Here is a 21,974-nt window from a genome sequence, read left to right as displayed (position 1 = left end):
ATTAAATTATTTTCTCCTGGCCTAAAACTGATTATGTCTGAGCCCTAAACAATAAAACTTGGATAACGTCTGTCCTTTTGACTTGCTGTTTAGCATGTAGCCACTTTTAATTTTGTCAGTTTTAGTTTTGTTCACAATATAATACTCTGTTTTTCCAGTTTTTCTCATGGTTTGCAAAGCTGCAAACTCAGATGGATCAAGATGAAGGAACTAAATATAGGTATGTGTGTCTCTTGCATTTGTTGAATATCTTAATTTTTAGATCACAGTCATCTGAAGCATTTCATAATCAGTGTCTTTAAATAAAATTGAGGTATTAAGAAAACTGTAACAGCCATATATTCTTTAAGAATAGCCAGTGAGAAGATTTGGGTCTTTAAAACTGTTATTTAGAAGTTGTGTGATTAAAAACAAAAAGAATTACATTATAATTAATAGGTTAGGAGGGATAGATGTTAGTTTTTAGATAGCTCCAGAAAGAACTAGGTTCAGGTAGGAGTTGTAGAGGAATTCTAGGAGGTGTTTGTTGCTTTTTAGAAGGAGAAACATCCCTGAAAGACTTTCAGGATGGCCACTTAGGTTGGTTGTAACTATACTTCTGTCAGTGGATGTTGACAGCATGGGGGAAATGTTGACAGCTGATTTGGGGGCTGTGGGTTGAGTGTCCACATTCAGTGTATTGATTTGTTGATGGCTATTATTGCTAGGCAGTGTGGTAGACTCTTTAATGTATGATCCCATTTAATCTTCGTAACAGCTGTGTGAGGAAGGATATTACTATTCTTATTTTACAAATGAGCAACCTGAGGCCTGGAAATAATGTTACTTGCTTAATCTCATGCAGACTGGGCAGAGCTGGGGCTTGGACCCGGGTCTTCTAATTCGAAATCTAGAATTCTTTCCATGACATCACACCATCTTTCAAAGAGGGAAGTGATCTGAAGGACTGACCTTACTTGGTGCCTTGGGATGGCTTTGGTGTCCCAGTCTTTAGAAGTTGAGCCAGTGATTCATTGCCTTATATGTGAAAAGCCAGATTATGGCTTCAAGGCTAATTCCTTTTGTTATTTATAGGATTAGTGATTTGCCTTCTTAAGTATTGAAACGGTTTATGACATAACTTTTGGTACATTTCTTAACATAATCAACTTATGTGCATAGGCAGTTTTCCTCCTGAAATTCGAACATTTTGGGAAAAATGAGCCTTTGTTGTTTTTTTACTGTGCTTATTGGGGGAAAAGATTATTGCCAATCCCCTTTTGGTTCTGTTTTCTAGACAGATGAGGGATTACTTGTCTGGGTTTCAGGAGCAGTGTGATGCTATATTGAATGATGTAAACAGTGCTCTTCAGCATCTGGAGTCTTTGCAGAAACAGTATCTTTTTGTGTCCAATAAGACAGGAACCCTACATGAAGCCTGTGAACAGCTCCTAAAAGAACAGGTAATTTGGAGTAAGAGAGAGGATCAGTCATTATATTTAATATTTTAAAATAGATGAATACAGTTTTATTTTAATTTTCTTAATTTATCCAAGATGTTCAACTCTGCTGTGTTTGAGGCCCTGTGCTCAGCATGCAGATTGTTACACTGACAGCCTACTTTTTAAGCGCATGTGAATAGCAAAGGCAAGCCTTCTTATGTTTTGAGCTGTTAGGTCTCAGTACAATTTCCAAATGTAGTGGCTATGTTGGTTTGCTCTGATCACTCTTTATTACTGACACTTTTATTTTTTATTTTTATTTTTTTTTGCTCTGTTGCCCAGGCTGGAGTGCAATGACGTGATCTCAGCTCATTGCAACCTCGGCCTCCTGGGCTCAAGTGATTCTCCTGCCTCAGCCTCCCAAGTAGCTGGGATTACAGGCGTGTGCCACCACACCTGGCTAATTTTTGTATTTTTAGTAGAGACAGAGTTTCACCATGTTGGCTAGGCTGGTCTCAAACTCCTTACCTCAAGTCATCTGCCCGCCTTGGCCTCCCAAAGTACTGGGATTACAGGTGTGAGCCACTGCACCCAGCTACTGACACTTTTCAAAGAAGCATAGTGATTGTACCAATGGTGAGATTTTGAAAAGATCAACTGATTGATTACTTTTGACTTAGAGCTAGAACACTTAAGTTAGTATGTCTCAGAATTTTCTCTGTATGTACTTTTGTGTATTTTAAAAATGCGATCATTTATTATTTTATGAAGAGATCATATAAAATTTACTGTAATATTATCGCCCCTTTTAGTTCATGATTGTAGAAATACTTGAGCTGAATTCTCATATCTGATATAAACCTCTGTGTCTAATGTAAATCTATTTAGTGTAACTTTGAGACTGGCATGTTGATTCTTATATTCTTATAATAAATGATTTTTCTCTTTTAAAAAATGCAAGTCGGAACTTGTTGATCTGGCTGAAAACATTCAACAAAAGCTTTCCTATTTTAACGAATTGGAAACTATTAACACAGTAAGCATTGTTCTTTACTTCTTATAAAGTTAGTGATTTTTGTTTTATTTTTGCCTTTCTTCGTGTAATCTTTTCATCTATAAATTGGCTTGAGTGATATTTTAATTTAGCTTGCTTGCTGATAGATATTCCTATTTGTAGACAGTGGAGATACCATTACCAGTTCAGATTTTTAAATATTTGAGTTAAGATGTGTTTCTTAAATTGTATTCTTGGTATTAAAATCTCTTTATTGGCTACCTCTTATAGTTTCTTATTTGTAAGCTTTGAAGAAGATTGTAAGAAGAAATATTCAGTTTTAGATTTTGCTGTGGTTATGCTACCATGATAGTAGTCAAAACATTTTTAAAACCTATTCTCATGTTTAGTTTGAAGAAAAGTATAGTCCTCAAAATGTATAGTTGCATCCCAATAAAGTATAATAGTTCCAATAAAGACAAGTGTGTAAATTATATTTCTGTGTTTCTGACTCATAAATTAATCATAACTATGTATAAGTCATGTTATTAAAATCATTTAATCATAGGTATTTAGTTTATTAAAGACAGAACTAAAACTTGTGGCTAGTTAACAATGGAATGCAATGGAAAGTAGTTCATTGCCAAGCTATTTGTATATCAGGATAAGAAATGATTGACTGGTTGCATTTTACTTTCATAGTATGACTGCTAAATATAGTATGACTGCTAGTTAATCCTTTAATCTTCAGAAAAATCACCACTGCAAGTAGAAAAATTATGTATATTGCATACCAGAAAGTGAGAAATGTAGGTATTTCATATATTATTTGAATATGACATTGTATAGTGGGGTAATATATACCATGTCCTAATTCATGAAGAGTCCAGTTAAAGCTTATTAGGAATAAACTGAATTAAATCAGTATGCTTTTTCTATTTGTCCCTTCTTTATTGTACATGTGGGCTACATTCGAGGATATTTTGGTGACTTTTAAAATTTATTATAAAGACATGTTATGTCCTAAAGGCAAATATGCTGACTCTAATCCATAGTTTCCAACTTTTATCTGTATCATTTTTTATGAATTAAGATTGTTTTCTTTTTCTCTTAAAGAAATTGAATTCCCCTACATTGTCGGTGAATAGTGACGGATTTATACCTATGCTAGCCAAGTTAGATGATTGTATAACATATATCTCATCTCATGTAAGTCAGAGTATTTTTGCATGTTTTAAAGAAATCCTTAGATTCATATTCCTGTTCCTATCTTTTTGTGTTTTTCAACTTTTCTGTGTTTAGCAAATGTTCCTATTATATCACTTCTTGTGCTGTAAAGTGATTATTTCTGTCCAAGGGAAAAATATGTATTTGTAACATATTAAAGAAAAGTTGTAGTGAATTCTTAGTCGTTATTAGCAGTGGTGTAAAAAGTACTTTTAGCTCCTGCAACAGCCCCTGGAATGGAACACATCCTGGCTGACTCAGCTTTATCCCATCTAACAGGATGAGCCGTTTTTAAATTGTTGGTGTCTTGACGTGCTCGGTATTTCTTTGGAAACAGAAAGTGTTACTTGGGGGGAAATAAAGGGACAAGCCCTTTGATTTAATCACCCTCTATTTCTGTTTCTTCAGGATTTATTGCTGTGTTTATTTCCCCTAACTCCTATTCTTTTCCTAGTTGGGTCTTACATATTAGCCTTGAAGTCCGTGGGGTGCTGAAAATATCTTTTACTAACAACTGCAAATATGTATTGAGCTCCTACTTTGTGCCAGGCACAGGGGGTTTGACTGTGACTAAGACAGTCACAGTATTTATTCATCTTCATGGAGTTTATGATCTTTATGAAACCTGTTTTTGAACTTTGTATATTGCTTTACATAGGGACACCTTGGTTTTCACTAAAAGCTTGCTTTTTATCTGTGTTCATTTCCACTTTGTAAATCTTTCTCTTTTCCTTACAGCCTAATTTTAAAGATTATCCCATATATTTGCTGAAGTTTAAACAGTGTCTTTCTAAAGCTTTGCACCTCATGAAGACATATACTGTGAACACACTACAGACCCTCACAAGTCAGTTACTGAAAAGGGTGAGTTAACTGATCTCAACAACAGGTTTTTGTTATTGTTGTTGTTTTGATTCATTCATCTTCCATAATCTTTGTCTGAGATTAGTACTTTGTAATTCCAAAAAATTTTAACCTTTTGTTAAGAATATGTACTACAGCTTTTTATTTATAGTAGGGAAAAATGACTATGTTATAAATATCCCTTGTAAATGTTATTTTCAAATAATGTTTAATAGTGTGAGAAGTATTCAGTACTATATGATGAATAATCAGATACAAATTATTTGTCTCTTAAAACATTCCTTTTCTATCTTTTTCATGAAAATATTAGAAGGAAATATACCAAAATCATAAAAGTGGCTGTGTCTGAGTGGTGGGTTAATGTGCTTTTGAAGCATATTCATATTCATATGCAAAATTATGCATCTCATAATGCATAATTTAAATTTTCTTCTTTACTCTTTTTTTGTATTTTTCAACTTTTCTATATTTAGCAAACATTTTTATTGAGCACTGCCTAATGCTTGATATTATATTAGGAATTGTATAGAAACAAAGAGGCGCTAATAAGGTCCCTGCCCTCATGGAGCTTATATTCAAAAGAAATAACCAGTACAGAAAGAAGCAAATCAATTAGTTAATTATGGATTGTAGTTGATTCTAGGTGGAAAATTAACAGAGTGTAAGGTTAGAAAATAAGAGTAGAATAAGCTAAGATGGTCATTGAAAATATTCCTTTCCTAAGAAAATAAAATCATAAACGTTATGTTTTGGTTTTTAAGCTTGCTTTCTAAAGAACGTGGAGTGTCTTCTTGAACTTTCCATTCAAAGCTTGTGATGTTTGGCTTGCATTTTTACTGTTCACATTGTTCTTAGCTGACATACCAACTAACATTTTTGTTTATTTTTTGCAAAATTTTCAGTAAGTTTAGGAAACTAATAGCTCATAAAGACTGGTACCTATTATGTGCTAGTGCTTTGCTATTGAGCTGCACCAAACCTTTAGGAGTTTAATGGATGCACTGAGTCTTAGAGGGATGAAGTACTTGGGCCAATGTCCTACATTCAGTGAGTGGCAGAATGTGAATCTCAATTCAGATCTGTTTACCACCAAAATTTAAATAATGTAAGGTTAATTTTAACTATAAAGGAGAGAGAGATGACAGTTCCATTTAATTATTTCTCATGTGTAGCCATAATAATATTTAATCTTCCTGAGATTTTTCTCCCTAAGCTTTGATTGGTATGCAGGCCAAGCAGTAACCATAGGAAATGGTTGCTGTTGGGTTTTCTGAATTATTTGTTTGCTAATTATCTTCCTTCCTTATCCTCCCCCATGTTTCTTTAGGATCCTTCATCTGTACCTAATGCAGACAATGCCTTCACATTATTTTATGTGAAATTTCGAGCTGCTGCCCCCAAAGTCAGAGTAAGTCTATTGACATAACTAGGACATTGCTATGAAATTTGTTCATCTGCCCTTTTGAAGTACTGTTGTATGTTAGGCTCTTTGTTTATACCGAGGAAGTGAACTTGAATGAAAGGTTGACATTGTCCTTCCACATTATAGCAGTGTATCTTAGTGTTGTGTCTAGGTTCTTTAAGTCCACAGAGCAGGAAGCATCTAGCTTTTCCTATGATGCTCAGGGATGGTTTCTAGATGAAGGTGATAGACGGGTTTTAAAAGCTTGGCTGGTGGTCTTGAAGGGACCAATAAGGTGTTTTGATAAAGAGAGAACAGCACATATAGGGAAGTTTGTAGGAGACATAAAAGACATACATTTTGGGAGAGATCTTTATACTTCAAAGACTCTCTCACGAGGGATGTTACATGTCATGCTAATTTAGGAAAAGTAGAGAACCAATGAAGTGGTATCTTAAACAGAGGAGTTATTTGGTCAGATTTGCCAAACAGACATGTAAACCAATGGAACAGAATAGAGAGCTCAGAAATAAATGCATGCATTTTCAGCCAACTGATTTTTGATAAAAGCACCAAGAACATTTTGTGGGGAAAGGATGATTGCTGGGAAAACTAGATATTCATATGCAGAAAAATGAAACTAGACCTCTGTCTCTCACTGTATACAAAAATCAAAACAAAATGGTTTACAGACTGAAGATCTGAAACTATAAAACTACTAGAAGAAAACATAGGGGAAATGTTTTAGAACATTGGTCTAGGCCAAGATTTTATGGCTAAAACTTCAAAAGCATAGGCAACAAAAACAAAAATAGACAAATGGGACTATAATAATCTTAAAAGCTTCTGCCCAAAAAAGGAAAACAATTACCAGAGTGAAGAGACAACCTGTAGAATGATAGAAAACATTTACAACTATTCATCTGACAAGGGACTAATATTCAGAATATACAAGGAACTTAACAGAAGAAGGCCCCAAATAATCCCATTAAAAAGTAGGCAAAGAGACTGAGTAGACATTTCTCAAAAGGAGACTATACAGATGGCCAGCAGGTATATGAAAAAATGTTCAACATCACTAATCAGCAGGGAAGTGTAAATCAAAACCACAGTGAGATGTCATCTCACCCCAGTTAGAATGGCTGTTATCAAGAAGACATAAAACAAATGCTGGTGAGGATGCAGAGAAAAGGAAATTCTTATACACTGTTGGTGGGAATGTAAATTAGTACAGCTGTTATGGAAAACAGTATGGAGATTTCTCAAAAAACTAAAAATAGAGCTGTCATACTATCCAGCAATACCTCTACTGGGTATTTATCCAAAGGCAAGGAAATCAGTATATCAAAGGGATACCTGTGTTGATTGCAGCACTATTCGCAATAGTAAAGATATGGAATCAACCTAAGTGTCAATCAGTGGATGAATGGATAAAGAAAATGTGGTATATATAAACAATAAGATACTATTCAGCTGTAACAAAAAACGAAATCCTGTCATTTGCAGCAACGTGAATGGAACTAGAGGTCATTAAGTTAGTAAAATAAGCCAGGTACAGAAAGACAAATATTGTATGTTTTCACTCATATGTGGGAACTAAAAAAGTTGGTCTTGTGGAGGTAGAGAGTAGAATGATAGATACCAGAGGCTGGGATGGGTTGGGTGGAGGGGAGGTGGAGAGGTTGGTTAATGGGTATAAATGTACAGTTTAATAGTAGAAATAAGTTCTAGTGTTCAGTAGTGTAGTAGGATGACTGTAGTTAACAATTTATTGTATATTTCAAAATAGCTAAGAGGGAAGATTTGAAATTTTTCCAGCACAAAGAAATAATACATGTTTGAGGTGGTGGATACTCTAAACACTCTGATTTGATCATAACACATTGTATCCATGTATCAAAATATCACATGTACCCCATAAATATGTACAATTATGTATTAATAAAAAAGATTAAGGATGCAATATAAAAAATGGATTATGGTGAAGAGAGATTTGAGACAGGGAGGCCTCATTACTAAGGAAGATTATGCAGTAATCCAGGTGAGATTAGGGGGTGAATTAATGCATTGGTAGGATATTTCATGAGGTTGGGTATGTCTCTTATTCATTCTACGTAGCAGGAGTCCATGATGTATTTATTTTGATTAACTGATAGCATGGAGGGGGCAAAGATCAATATATGTTATATTTTATAACATATCTGAGATACATTTAATTGAAGCTGGTGCATATATATTCTTTCTACTCATTGTGAAGTTTCTAGAAATAATAATCTACTTTTGCTTACTGACTTCACTTCCTTGCTTGTTTCTGTCTTGAAAGTCAGCCAATTGATGGCTGGGTGCAGTGGCTCACACCTGCAATCCTAGTACATTGGGAGGTCAAGGAGGGCGGATCCCTTGAGTTTAGGAGTTTGAGACCAGCCTGGGCAACATGGCGAAACCCTGTCTGTACCAAAATTACAAAAATTAGCTGGACACGGTGGTGTGCACCTGTGGTCCGGCTACTTGGGAGGCTGAGGTGGGAGGACTGCTTGAACCCAGGAAGTCAAGGATGCAGTGAGCCAAGATAGCACCACTGCACTCCAGCCTGGGTGACAAAGTGAGACTCTGTCTCAAAAAAAAAAAAAAAAAAAAAAAAAAAGCCAGCCAGTTGAAAGGAATTTTTTTTGACAAAGTGAGACCCAGCCTCAAAAAAAAAAAAAAAAAAAAAGCCAACCAGTTTAAAGGAATTTTTTTTTTGAAATGGGAGAAACTTAGTTTTGTTTATAGAATATATATGTGGAATATGTGTACAACCTAGATGTCTAACAGATGTCTAACTGGATGTCAGTTTATGGCATGAAGATTTAGATTGTGCCTGATTGATTGCTTTTGCTTATTAGCCAAATACTAATGATAAAAATTTGATTAGAAAAGAAAAGTTATAGATAAGAGGGCTCAGTGTGGTGGGTAATTATAAAATGATTATATAGTTATCAGTGGCTTTCCTACATACCATTAGTAACAAATTAATATATGTGATGGGGTCCCATTTATATCAGTGACAAAAAGCATAAAACACTTACCTAGCAGTAACCTTAACAAATATAAGGATGAAGAAAATGACAAAACTAGACAGAAAATTATAAAAGACTGAGTAAATGGTAAGCCCATCTTCTTCCTGGTTGGGGTGATTTAATTTTTAAAATGTCACTTTCTCCCAGAGTAATTTGTTGGTTAGAATGTACTCCTAGCAAAAATTCCAATGGATTTTTTTTTTTTTTTGCATGATTCTAAACTTTATCTGGTAAATAGGCAAGACTAAAGAAGAAAATTTTGAAAAATACAGTGTCATTGATTCAAGCATTCACTGACAGATTGGAATGGAAAGTTGTGGTACTTAATATATTACGAAACATCCCAAATAGGAAGGACTGGAGTTTTCTACACGGTATTGGGAAGATTTGCTAAATATTTGAAAAAATAGTAAGCTTTTTACTCTATAACATTACCAAAATAATATATTCTAAGTGAATATATTCACTTAGTGGAAACTATATGCAAGTTAAGGCTGGGTGACTTTTGTCTGTCATAAATTGGCAGATTAAGGTCAGTGCTTCTGAGGATTTATGAGACAGGCAGTACTGCTGATAGGAATGTAATTGGATTATTTTCTAAAAAACATTTTAGAAGAATAGACCAAAAGCCCATAAAAATACATACCTCTTTTGACCTGGTGTTTTGGGGTCCCCACCTGGGAGGTAGGTGTTATTACACCAGTTTTATACAGTAGGGAGTGGAATCTCAGAAGTGAACCAGCTTGCCTGGGCTCTAACAGCTACTAAGGAGCGGGTGCTGGAACCCTCTAGTTTCACTCAAGGCTCTTCACAAATGGGCTCTGATTCTTCAGAAACAACCTAGATATCAGTAGAAATGGGATATTATGTAGCCTTTTAGCATAATGCTTTAAATCATGCTTACAATGATTCATCGAGTGTTGACTAGGTACCAGGTACTATGCTAAGGCCTTCTATACATTTTTATCTAGTATTGAAAAGTATTTAATCATAGGAAAATGTTTATGAAATAATGTTAATTTTTAAAAAACAGATTATAAAGCAGAATATGTAGTATAATTACAGTTTTACTTAAAAAGAAAAATATAGGAACTGTGGATATAAAAAAACTGAAAGAAAATATACTGAAATGCTGTGATGAATTTTTGGTGTAAGTGATTTTTATGATTTTTAACTTTCTTATATTTACAGTTTTTCTGAATATGTGATACAATTAATATTATAATCAGAAAGTAATGGATAATATAAGAGATGGTTTTTTAATGCATTTTTTCTTACTTTGCAGACTCTTATTGAACAAATAGAACTGCGGTCTGAAAAAATACCTGAGTGAGTACCTAGAAGTTAATCTGATTTCCACATGAACCTTTGTCTTGTAGTACTGTTTTTCCAAATCTGGTTTTATCTCTGATATTTTATGAGCAATTGCCTTCCAGCTTATTCTTGTAACATACCACTTATTTTGGGGAGCAAGGTCACAGACTTAGCCAGTTTACATGACAGCAGTTTTTCCCATACTAGGATTTCCTTCTTATTTGGGCAGATGTGGGGTCACTATTCTTGGAAAAGAAAGCTTTCTTTAAAAGATAAAGCTTATGGCGTCACAGTTCATTATGGTTTGCTTTTGTTTTGTGTCTGTATTTCTAGTATTAAATAGTTAATGTGGGCAAATGAGAGGTGACCGTTATAGCTTTAAAAGAGGTTTGGCAACCTACACTGGGATTTAAGATGAAATTTAGTTTACATATCTGAAATGAAAAGTTTAATCTCATTTGCTTTCTGTCAGATACCAACAACTGCTAAATGATATCCACCAGTGTTACCTTGATCAGCGGGAGCTCCTTTTGGGCCCTAGTATTGCTTGCACTGTTGCAGAGTTAACCAGCCAAAATAATAGAGATCACTGTGCCTTGGTAAGTTTCTACTTGTTTTGGTTTAATGTTAAATCTTCCTCTTGAGTTATGTTGATATCCTAGAAACTATACTTGGTTAAATAAGATTTGGTGCCCATAGTTAACTAAAAAAGCATGTTTTTCGTTATGACAAATCTAGTTTGGTAATTAGCCTTATTCACCTTTGCAAAATATTCTCATTTTTTACTTATTTTTTGAGATAAGAAGATTCACAAATAAATATTGTTCTTGAAAAATGAGATTTCAAAGTTTGTAGATTTATGTTAACAATTTAGCTTTTGCTGCAGAAGTGCTTTTTTGTTTAGTGTAATTTTATTCATACTATAAATTTTTTTACTATAAAAAATGCATAAGCACTCTTTTTTGAAATGCTTTTGAACTAGAAAAGTAATTTGTGTTTATTATGAGAAGTTTAGAAACTAAAGCATTAAGAAACTAAAAGTCACCTATAATCTCATTATGCAGTCATCTATCGAAAACCAACCATTTTCCGTTCTTCAGTAAGTTGTTTTAAGAGTATGTATGTGTTATCTCTGCACATAAAGTGTAGGCTTTATTTCATAAACATCAGAAATGTTGTGTGTCTTTAACTGTAGGTGGTGTGTGTTTATTTACTGCAGGTTCGTAGTGGCTGTGCCTTCATGGTTCATGTCTGCCAAGATGAACACCAACTTTACAATGAATTTTTCACAAAACCAACATCAAAATTAGAGTAGGTGGACATGGAATCTAACTCTTGTTCATAAAATTTAACTTGCTAATGACCATAATGAATCAGTATATTATAGGAGTATTCTATCATTAACTGGAGAATGTTTTAACTTGTTTGTGTCTGTGAACAGAATATTGTTGGGTGGGACAGATATTTTCTTAAAAGTTATTTTCTTAAATGTGCAACTTACATGCTTTTGTATTGTTTGTAATGTAATTATTTAGATATTATGGTGTGATAGGAAGAAATCTATACAGAATTCTGTAGCCTCGGGATCTAGATCCCTTTATCTCCACTAAGTACAATAATTCCTTCTAGTTAAAAAATTCTATGATTCTAACTAATGAAAGATTTAAAAATACAGATACTATTTAATAACCTTTTCTTTATTTTTCTCAAAATGTCTTTCAGATCCACTGTTAGTCACTTTTGGTTTCTTAATGTTCACTCTTTTGACTCTTACAAACATTCCAAGCTTATGACTCTTGTAATGAGGAAGAGAAAAGTATTTTATGGTTTTAGTTGAAGTGATCACTTTTGATGAAATTCTGTGTAGAAGAGTACCATTGACAGTATGAAGCATATAGACAACTTAAGTTTTTCTTTTTAAATGTTTAAAATTTCTCAAAATACTTGGCGTATGACCAAAGTACTTTGAATTTTGTTTATCTAAATCTATAAGTATTCAATAATTTTAAACTTGTCTTTCCTGGGGGAAAAAGTTACCATTTGATTGATAGTGAAGTAGAATATAAAAGGTAATTAAGTCTTCTGAAATACTTTTTATTGTTTTTGAAAGGACATATAGAAAGTTATTGCTGAAATAGATAAAAGTTGTAATAGGTTGACTTTTGTTTGGGGGCAGCTACTTTGAATTGACTGCTGTGGATTGCTTGATTCTGAGCTTTTAAAGCAAAAACTGTTTATAGAATTACTTTCAGCTTTTCCCTTATCATTCTATAATGTCCTCAGATACTGTTTTCCAGCAGATACTTATTGTTCTTATCGACTGGAAGAAATCAATGAGGATTTCTAAACTATTAGAAAATCCTGAAAAAACTACTACTAATAGACATTTTTATTCTTTCATTTTAGTGAGCTTTTGGAGAAACTGTGTGTGTCATTGTATGATGTCTTCAGGCCATTGATCATTCATGTTATTCACTTAGAGACTCTGTCGGAACTTTGTGGGATTCTTAAAAATGAGGTGCTTGAAGATCATGTGCAGAACAATGGTAAATGAGTAGAAATGATCATTTTAAGTTATATCACTGGCTCAATGAATTTGAAAAAAAAATAAGTGCTTCTTCCCTCACCCCACTAAATACATAAATTTAATATTTTTGAAGCTTGGCTTGATGCCTTACCTCTTCTTGAATGAAGTTGCACCTTATTCTGTCACTAAAGACACAATCAGATAGGGAAAGAATCTTAAAATCTGGGTAAAATTAGTAATAAAATAATTATAGTCAGTTTTCTTTCTGGCATCTGGAATCCAGATAGAACACATCGTTACTTTTGGGTTAGGCATTTCTAGCACACTGTTACCAGAATACAAAATACATAAATAAATAATTGAATATATTGTATACTTTTGATTAAAAAACAGGAATTGTTTTTGTGTATATTCATAATAATAGTTGATCTGTTTTGAAATTACAAATAAAGAAAAGCGGTTCTCTGGAATAGCTCTACTTTGTCCATCTGATACATTCTTCAGTATTTGATTTGATTGTCATAGAGAACATGATTTTCCTAATAGTACCTAGGTACCTTTAAAAAATACCCTTTAGGCCGGGCATGGTGGCTCATGCCTGTAATCCCAGCACTTTGGGAAGCCGAGGTGGGTGGATCACCTGAGGTCAGGAGTTCAAGAACAGCCTGGCCAACATGGTGAAACCCCGTCTGTACTAAAAATACAAAAATTAGCCAGGCCTGGTGGCAGGCGCCTATAATCTCAACTACTCGGGAGGCTTAGGCAGGAGAATTGCTGGAACCTGGGAGGGGGAGTTTGCAGTGAGCCGAGATTGCGCCATTACACTCCAGCCCAGGCAACAACAGCAAGACTCTGTCTTAAAAAAAAAAAAAAAAAAAAAAAAACAAAACCTTTCAAGTAATTATTCTACTCACAGAATTTATTGTCCTCAGTTTGGCTTTCATTGAGACACTAATTTGTTACTCTTCCAAAGTTACTCAATTGCATTTAACTCATTCATTTTCTCACATTTTACTGCTTCTAAATTTTTTGTTGCTTCTGATTTTAAAATTCATATGGTTTTTTTGTTTTGTTTTGGTTTTTGAGTTGGGGGTCTCACTCTTGTCATCCAGGCTGGAGTGCAGTGGCACCATCTCGGCTCACTACAACCTCTGCCTCCCGGGGTCAAGTGATCTCCCACCTCAGTCTCTTGAGGAGCTGAGACTACAGGTGCATGCCACCATGCCCAGCTATTTTTATATTTCTTTTGTAGAGAGGGGGTTTTGCCATGTTGCCCAGGCCGGTCTTGAGCTCCTGGACTCAAGCAGTCTGCCCTCCTTGACCTCCCAAAGTGCTGGGATTACAGGTGTGGGCCACTGTACCTGGCCAAAATTAATGTGATTTTTTTTTTTCTTTTTTTTTCTTTTCTTTTTTTTTTTTTTTTTGAGACGGAGTCTCGCTCTGTGCAGTGGTGCGATCTCGGCTCACTGCAGCCTCTGCCTGCCGGGTTCAAGTGATTCTCCTGCCTCAGCCTCCCGAGTAGCTGGGACTACAGGTATGCACCACCATGCCCAACTAATTTTTGTATTTTTAGTAGAGATGGGGTTTCACCGTGTTGGCCAGGATGGTCTCGATCTCTTGACCTCATGATCTGCCCGCCTCGGCCTCCCAAAGTGCTGGGATTACAGGCATGAGCCACCACGACTGGCCTCTTTTTTTTTTTTTTTTTTAAATAGAGATAGGGTCTCACTGTGTTGCCTAGGCTGGGCTTGAACTCCTGGACTCAAGTGATCATCCTATCTGCGCCTCCCAAAGTGCTGGGATTACAGGCATGAGCCACCATGCCTCGCCTAATGTGATTATGTGTTATCTTTAACCCCCTGTCTTTTGGAAAGCTGTTACAGGATTACTAGTGTGTCTTAACATTGATGGCATCTTATTTATTTATTTATTATTTTTGAGACAGGGTCTTACTCTATTGCCCAGGCTGGAGTGCAGTGGCATGATCACAGCTCACTGCAGCCTCAACTTCCCGGGCTCAGGTGATTCCCAGCTCAGCCTCCCAAGTAGGTGAGATTACAGATGCACACCACCACGCCTGGCTAATTTTTTGTATTTTTATGGAGATGGAGTTTTGCCATGTTGCTCAGGTTGGCTGATCTTGAACTCCTGGGCTCAAGTGATCTGCCTGCCTCAGCCTACCAAAATGCTGAGATTATAGGTGTGAGCCACTGCGCCTTGCTGATGGCATCTTAGAAATAAAGAAATACTAAGTAAACTCATACTTTATTTTACTTTTTACTTTTCTCTGTGAAAATGTTAACAAGTCATTTAATATCTGTGGTACTCAATTTATTTGTAAAATGGGGATGATGATAGCCCAGTTAATAAGCTACCTTAGCAATTTCTTAGGCTTGGTCTGAAGCTATATGAAATAACTTTTAAAGAGCAAAGCACTCTTAAAATTCAGATTTTATTATTCATATTAATAATATAATTAAACAGAGTACTGCCCAGTTTTAAAGTTGAGGAAATTGAAAGACATTTATTAAACTTTTCCAAGCTCATTGAGTCATGCTGAAATAGAATACAATCACAGCCTCTGAAGCAAAAGTGGTTCATACTGTTTCTGAACAATTTAGTAACATCTTTGCTTGTTTAAAAGAAGGTGTTTTTCTAAATCTAAAAGAATGGATGATTGCACTTTTTTATCAGCTGAGCAACTGGGGGCATTTGCAGCTGGAGTCAAGCAGATGTTAGAAGATGTACAGGAGCGGCTCGTCTACCGAACCCACATCTATATTCAGACGGACATCACGGGCTATAAACCAGCTCCTGGAGATCTGGCATATCCCGATAAGTTAGTCATGATGGAGGTAGGATCTCCTTACTTGATCTCCTGTCTGCCCCCACACAGCTTTTAGATGTTTTATTTATTATTTTTTTAAAACTTTATATATTAAAATAGAGACAGGGTTTCCCCTTGTTGCCCAGGCTGGTCTCGAACTCCTGAGCTCAAGTGATCCACCTGCCTCGGCCTCCCAAGTGCTGGGATTACAGGCGTGAGCCACTGTGCCTAGCCTAGATGTTTTTTACTAGTTAAAATGGGATTTTTCTTTTTAATTCTTCCTCAAAATGTAAAATCAAGATAAGTTTGCTATAAAAATTAAAGGAGATAAAATTTAAAAGAATTAAAAATAGTTTGTTAGGTTGTCTTTCCTTCAAGTTATGTTTTTTTGTTTTTTTTTGTTTTTTTGAGATGGAGTCTTGCTCTGTCGCCCAGGCTGGAGTACAGTGGTGTGATCTCGGCTCACTGAAACTTCTGCCTCACGGGTTCGCGCCATTCTCCTGCCTCAGCCTCCCGAGAAGCTGGGACTACAGGCGCCCGCCACCACACCTGGCTAATTTTTTATATTTTTAGTAGAGATGGGGTTTCACCGAGTTAGCCAGGATGGTCTCAATCCCCTGACCTCGTGATCCGCCCGCCTCGGCCTCCCAAGGTGCTGGGATTACTGGCGTGAGCCACCGCACCCGGCCCCTTCAAGTTATGTTTTATAAACATTCTATTCCATTCTCTTCCCATTGGCAGGAAATACATGTTCTCAATTTTAAAATTGAGTTAGTGATCCCTGTGATTTCTCTTTAGAAATAGAAGAAGGTTGATAATGTAGAAGCCACCAGGTTGATGGTGATGATGTAACCGTGTGTCATGCTCTCTCATAAAAACCCTGGAGGCCGTCTCCTCAAAATTATACCGTACAAGTGTCCAGTTTATGGTTTGAAGACTTGGGTTTATCTTCCTGATCTTTCAGTTCCATATATGTCTTCATTTTCTTTGAGTTCTGGACAGACTTTAAATAATGCCTAAGATATTAGTACTGAAACAGAATTAGAACTTCTTAAATGGAAATTTTCAAATATAAGCAAAAGTAGAAACTGTAATATGATGAACTCTTAGGTACCATTACCTCAGCTTCAACATGGCTAGACTTTTTGTACTCCCTTTCACCTCCATTAATTATTTTAAAGCAAATTCCAAACATGATTTCAATTAGTAAATACTTCAGGCCGGGAATGGTGGCTCATGCCTGTAATCACAGCACTTTGAGAGGCCGAGGCGGGAGGATCACTTAATCTCAGGAGTTCAAGACCAGCCTGGGCAACATGGCAAGAAACCCCATCTCTACTAAAAATACAAAAATTCACCAGGTGTGATGGTGTGCTCCTGTGATCCCAGCTACTCAGGAGGTTGAGATGGGAAGATTACTTGAGCCCGGGAGGTGGAGGTTTCAGGGAGCCGAGATCACGCCATTGCACTCCAGCCTGGGCGACAGAGCCAGACCCTGTCTCAACAACAACAACAACAACAACAAAGTATGACCACTCAAGGCTAAGCAGGATGGAATATAACTTTACACTCCTGAAGTTTAATAGATTCTGGGTTACTCCTTCTAAGTAGCAGAAACCAATGAGTAAAGATATCGAGTCAAGAGGTTAAATAAGCAAAACAACAATAACAGAATTAAAAAGAAACTTTCAGTAGGTAACTCTAAAAAGTTAAGGGCATTTTTATTTTTAACGCAACCATAATATAATTATCACACCTAAAAACAGTGTAGTTCCTTAATATCATCAAGTATCTAGAACTTATTTTGCAGATTCACCAGTTGTTAATATTTCATCCCATTTACTTTATCTCTTTGTGTGTGTGTGTGGCTGAGCCATTTGAAAGTTGCAGACATCATGACTCCTCATTCCTAAGTACTTCGGTTCTTATTCTCGTAAGAATAAAGACAATTGTTCATATAACCACAGTATCATTTTTGTATTTAAGGAAATTAACATTAATTCAATAATATTATTTATATATAGTCCATATTGAAATTTCCCCATTTGTCCTTCAGATGTCTTTTTTTTTTTTTTTTGAGACATAGTTTCACTCTTTTCACCCAGGCTGGAGTGCAGTGGCGCCATCTTGGCTCACTGCAACTTCTGCCTCCCGGGTTCAAGCGATTTCAAGAAATTGTATGTGAAACAATTTCTTGATGTGAAGTAGGGGTCCGGTTTTATTCTTCTGCATGTGGCTATCCAGTTGTTCCAGCATCATTTATTGAAAAGGCTATCATTTGTCTATTGGATGGTCTTGGCACCCTTGTTGAAAATCAGTTGACCATAGATTAATGGTTTTTTTGTTTTGTTTTGTTTTGTTTTTGGACTCTCAAGTTTATTCCATTCATCTTTATGTCTTATCCTGTGCTAGCACCAGACTGTCTGGATTACAGTTGTTTTGTAATAAATTTTGTACTTGGGAAGCAGTTTTGCTATTTTGTTCTTTTTTTTTTTTTTTCAAATTGTTTTGGCTATTTTGGGCTCCTTGCAATGCCATATGATTCTAGTAATTTGAATCTTCTTTCTTTTTTTCTTGGTCAATCTAGAGTCCTTTGTTTTCTTGCACAAGATGATACAGGCGTTCACCTTTTCCTTGCTCCAGGAATGTTTCACATTCCTTGCTCCAGACCTACGGTCAGCTCTTTCTCCAGGAACCCTTGGTTCCTTAAGGGGAAAGAGGGTGGTATTTAGAAACCAAGATCTGAGTGTTAGGTGTGCTCATTTCTAGTGGTGGATTACTTCTAGCCCTCTTTAAAGAGCTAGAAAATATACATTTTAAAATATCATGAGTTCATACTGAAAACTCCAGTTCGGATCTGGTTCCACAGGGTTCTTCCTTTTCCCATATCTCGTATTCATGTTTCCAGTCTCACAGAAGAAACTCTGGCTCCTAGCACCTCTAATGTATTTACTCATTTGCTTCAAGTTACAACATATGCAAAATAGTTACAGAATTATAACACTAATGCCATGATTAATAGCAAACTTAATTCAAGATTTTTATACTACTTTTGTTCTTAGAATATATCCTACTAAGATATACAATGAGATTGCTGTCAGACATTTGATTCTAAATATAGATCTGCAGATTTCAAATCTCTTTAGAGATTTTTGCCCATGTAAGTTTGCCATTTGCATGGCATAGGGGGAAATGTAAGAGTGAGATAGACCTGGGTTCAAATCCCAGCCCAGTTAGTAGCTCTTTCTTATTTTTTATTAGTATGTTTAATTATTTGTAAAACAGGCATAATACTGACCCTGGAGGATTGTTGTAAGAGTAAAGATAATGACCCAGAAAGCACTTAATGCTGGTAGTCATATGAGAGACAGTGGCTGTTGTAATTTATTTAACCCTGGAAATATTTAAAAACAGAACATTTGACTTTTTAAAAATAGTCTTGGCCAGGCACGGTGGCTTGCGCCTGTAATACTAGCACTGTGGGAGGCCAAGGTGGGCAAATCACTTGAGCCCAGTAGTTCAAGACCAGCCTGCGCAACACAGTGAAACCCCATCTCTACAAAAAATACAAAAATGAGGCAGGCATGGTGGCGGCTGTAGTCCTAGCTACTCAGGAGGCAGAGGTGGGAGGATCACCTGAGCCCAGGAGATGGAGGCTGGGGTGAGCTGTCATTGTGCCACTGTACTCCAGCCTGGGTCAGAGTGAGACACTGCCTTAAAAAAAAAAAAAAAAAAATATATATATATATATGTGTGTGTGTATATATATATGTGTGTGTGTGTGTGTGTATATATATATATATATATATATATATAAAAGAGGCCTGATTATTTTATTTGAAAAATTCCAAAGGCAGTTTTGGTGCTGGTGAATTTAAAAAATGTCCCTTGAAATAATTTTGCTAAGTCATCATGTTTCTAACGTGTTTTAAAAAAATATAATCTTGAGAAATCTGTAAGCTATTAAATTTTTTTAAAATGTAATCTAATTTTTGCCAGGTCTAAACACTAATCTTGCTTAATTAGTTTATATAAGGAGTGCTGTAGACCTAAATATCTGTGGAAAATAGATTAAAGATAATTTCTTCTTAAGTGTATCCTGTATTCATCAGCATATCTTTTGTCACAAAGTGCCAATCTGTGTTGTTAAAGTTGTCAGATGTGACTCAGATACTATCCTGTTTCTATTTAGACTGCTTTTCTTGGATGTCAAATGTCCTAATTTCTTTTATTTTTATTTTTAAAATAGACTTTATATTGTAAGATAGTTTGAGATTTACAGAAAAATTGAGAAGGTGGTACAGAGTTTTTATATACCCTGCACCCAGTTGCTCCTATTACCAAGATCTTCTGTTGGTATGATACATTTGCCACAATTAATGAACCAGTAGTGAGTCACTGGTATTTATTTACTAAGGTCCATATTTTATTCAGATTTTCTTAGTGTTTTTCATGTCTTTTTCTATTCCAGGATCCCATTTACAACACCACATTGCACTTAGTTTTTGTCTTTTTAGGCTCCTTTTATCTGTGACAGTTTTTCAGACTTTTCTTGTTTTCGATGACTTAGCAGTGTTGAGGACTGGTTTATAGTGTTGTCATGAGTATTTCAAGCTTTTTATACGATGCCCCTTTGTTGGAATTCATCTGATGTTATCCTTATGATTAGACTAGTGTTTTGGGTTTTGGGGAGGAAAACCACAGTGGTGTAAAATGCCATTGTTATTACATCATATTAAGGGTACAGCCTTTCAACATGAATGTTCACTGTTGATATTGAACTTGACCATCTGGCTGAAGTAGTGTTGTCAGGTTTCACCACCGTGCAGTTACTCCTCTTCCCCACTTTCCACACTGTACTCTTTGGAAGGAAGTCCCGTGTGTAACCCATGCTCAAGGAGTGGGTTGTGCTCTACCTTTTTTGAGGGCAAAGTGTCTATATAAATACTTGGAACTTCTCTGTAAGGGAGATTGGTCTCTTTTTCCAATTTGTTGATTCAATCACTTACTGATGTCAGTGTGGACTTGGTCTCTTTTTCCAATTTGTTGATTCAATCACTTACTGATGTCAGTGTGGACTTAATGGATATTTATTCATACTTTGGGTTATAGTTCACTGGTACTTTATTTTGCTGCTCCAGCTTTCACCACTGGGAGCTCTTTCAGTTGGCTCCTATGTCCTTTTGACATACTCATTTATGTAGATTTTTTATTTTGAGAACTTCCTTATTTCCTGGCACTATAAGAACTGCAGGTGCATCAGTATATTTCCTGCCTCTGTCCTAGAATCGACCATTTCTTCAAGGAGTGCTGGTTCCTTTATTGAAGGATTGTATTAGAAAGAGATCTGGGCATTAGGTGTGCTCCTTGCTACAGGGGTATTGTTGCTTTTAAGCTCTCTCAGGTGCTGGCATAGAAATACGTGTGTGTACTAGATCATTCCCGTTGCTCCAAATCCTCACCAGCATTTTGACTTAACCTAATTTATTTCAGTGCCTAGGTGGATAAATGTGTAATAATAGGTATGTTTGTTTTAAAGTTAACAGGCTGGAAATATGTTCTTACCTGTTTTGAGGATGTTCTTCTAAACTTACATCTCTTCCTCTGACTTCTATTTAAACTTATTGCATTTTGGCTAGTTATATTAATTATTTATATGTTGTTACTTTTTAAATAATATACAGAATCAACCTTGCAGGGATCAGATCCCCTTGTAGGGCAGGCAGTGGGGGCTGTTTCTTTTCTGTGGTCCATAGCTGGAATTATCTTTATGTGTCTTGGTATTGCGGATAACAACAGGGAGCAGATGGGTGGTCCATTTGCAGGAGCTGCCTTGACTTTGAGGGCCACAAAGCAGGTATGATGAAGACTAGATCTGTTTCCCAGCCTGATCTAGTGAATGGTGCTCCCTCCTTTTCCTCCCGTCCTGGCCTTCATTAGGAGTATCAATTTTTGTATTATAGATAAGAATGCCTGTTTTAATTGCTGTGTCTGATAGGATGTTAGGTGATAAAGTTTTCTATATGCTCCCCTCCCAGTGTAATTTAGTGGTATATTTGGTATGTTTATTCAGTCATTACATGGCCTGTATCCTGGATGCTCCCTTGTGTAGTAGACCTTTTGGCTTAAGGGTAACCACTTACAGTAAATATGCTTACTGTGTTTTTCTATTGGTGAGGGACTGGGGTATAAGAGAGGTCTGGCTGTAACATCTGCATGCTGTTTAGGAATTAGCTGTACTTTCCAATTTCTGCACGCGGAATGAGTGGACTGGCCTATGTGGTAGGGAGTCTGTTTCCTAATCAATTCTCTGGCTATTAATTTTTTTTTTTTATTTCA

At 35.9% G+C, this 21,974-nt stretch overlaps 1 protein-coding gene across 15 annotated transcripts in view; it reads left to right on the top strand.

The window, feature by feature from the left end:
- The window catches only part of COG3 (component of oligomeric golgi complex 3), a 69,663-nt gene that overhangs the window by 14,073 nt on the left and 33,616 nt on the right, over positions 1-21,974 (top strand). For 12 of the 15 annotated variants that reach the window (XR_010150492.1, XR_010150488.1, XR_010150491.1 and 9 more), the window contains exons 3-13: positions 159-220; positions 1,277-1,442; positions 2,383-2,457; positions 3,532-3,624; positions 4,381-4,506; positions 5,834-5,914; positions 10,253-10,296; positions 10,754-10,880; positions 11,501-11,592; positions 12,688-12,827; positions 15,503-15,663. Coding sequence is in view for 7 of the 15 variants with exons in the window: in XM_009440625.5 (XP_009438900.2) it covers positions 159-220; positions 1,277-1,442; positions 2,383-2,457; positions 3,532-3,624; positions 4,381-4,506; positions 5,834-5,914; positions 10,253-10,296; positions 10,754-10,880; positions 11,501-11,592; positions 12,688-12,827; positions 15,503-15,663 (1,167 nt within the window). In the remaining 8 variants the exon portion in view is untranslated. The remainder of the gene's footprint in view (positions 1-158; positions 221-1,276; positions 1,443-2,382; positions 2,458-3,531; positions 3,625-4,380; positions 4,507-5,833; positions 5,915-10,252; positions 10,297-10,753; positions 10,881-11,500; positions 11,593-12,687; positions 12,828-15,502; positions 15,664-21,974) is intronic. The other 3 variants (XR_010150487.1, XM_063792139.1, XM_009440626.5) reach the window with 1 other exon arrangement.

This window comes from Pan troglodytes, chromosome 14 (assembly GCF_028858775.2).
Source record: "Pan troglodytes isolate AG18354 chromosome 14, NHGRI_mPanTro3-v2.0_pri, whole genome shotgun sequence".
Classification (NCBI taxonomy): Eukaryota; Metazoa; Chordata; class Mammalia; order Primates; family Hominidae; genus Pan; species Pan troglodytes.
This window is presented reverse-complemented; position numbering and strand designations above follow the sequence as displayed.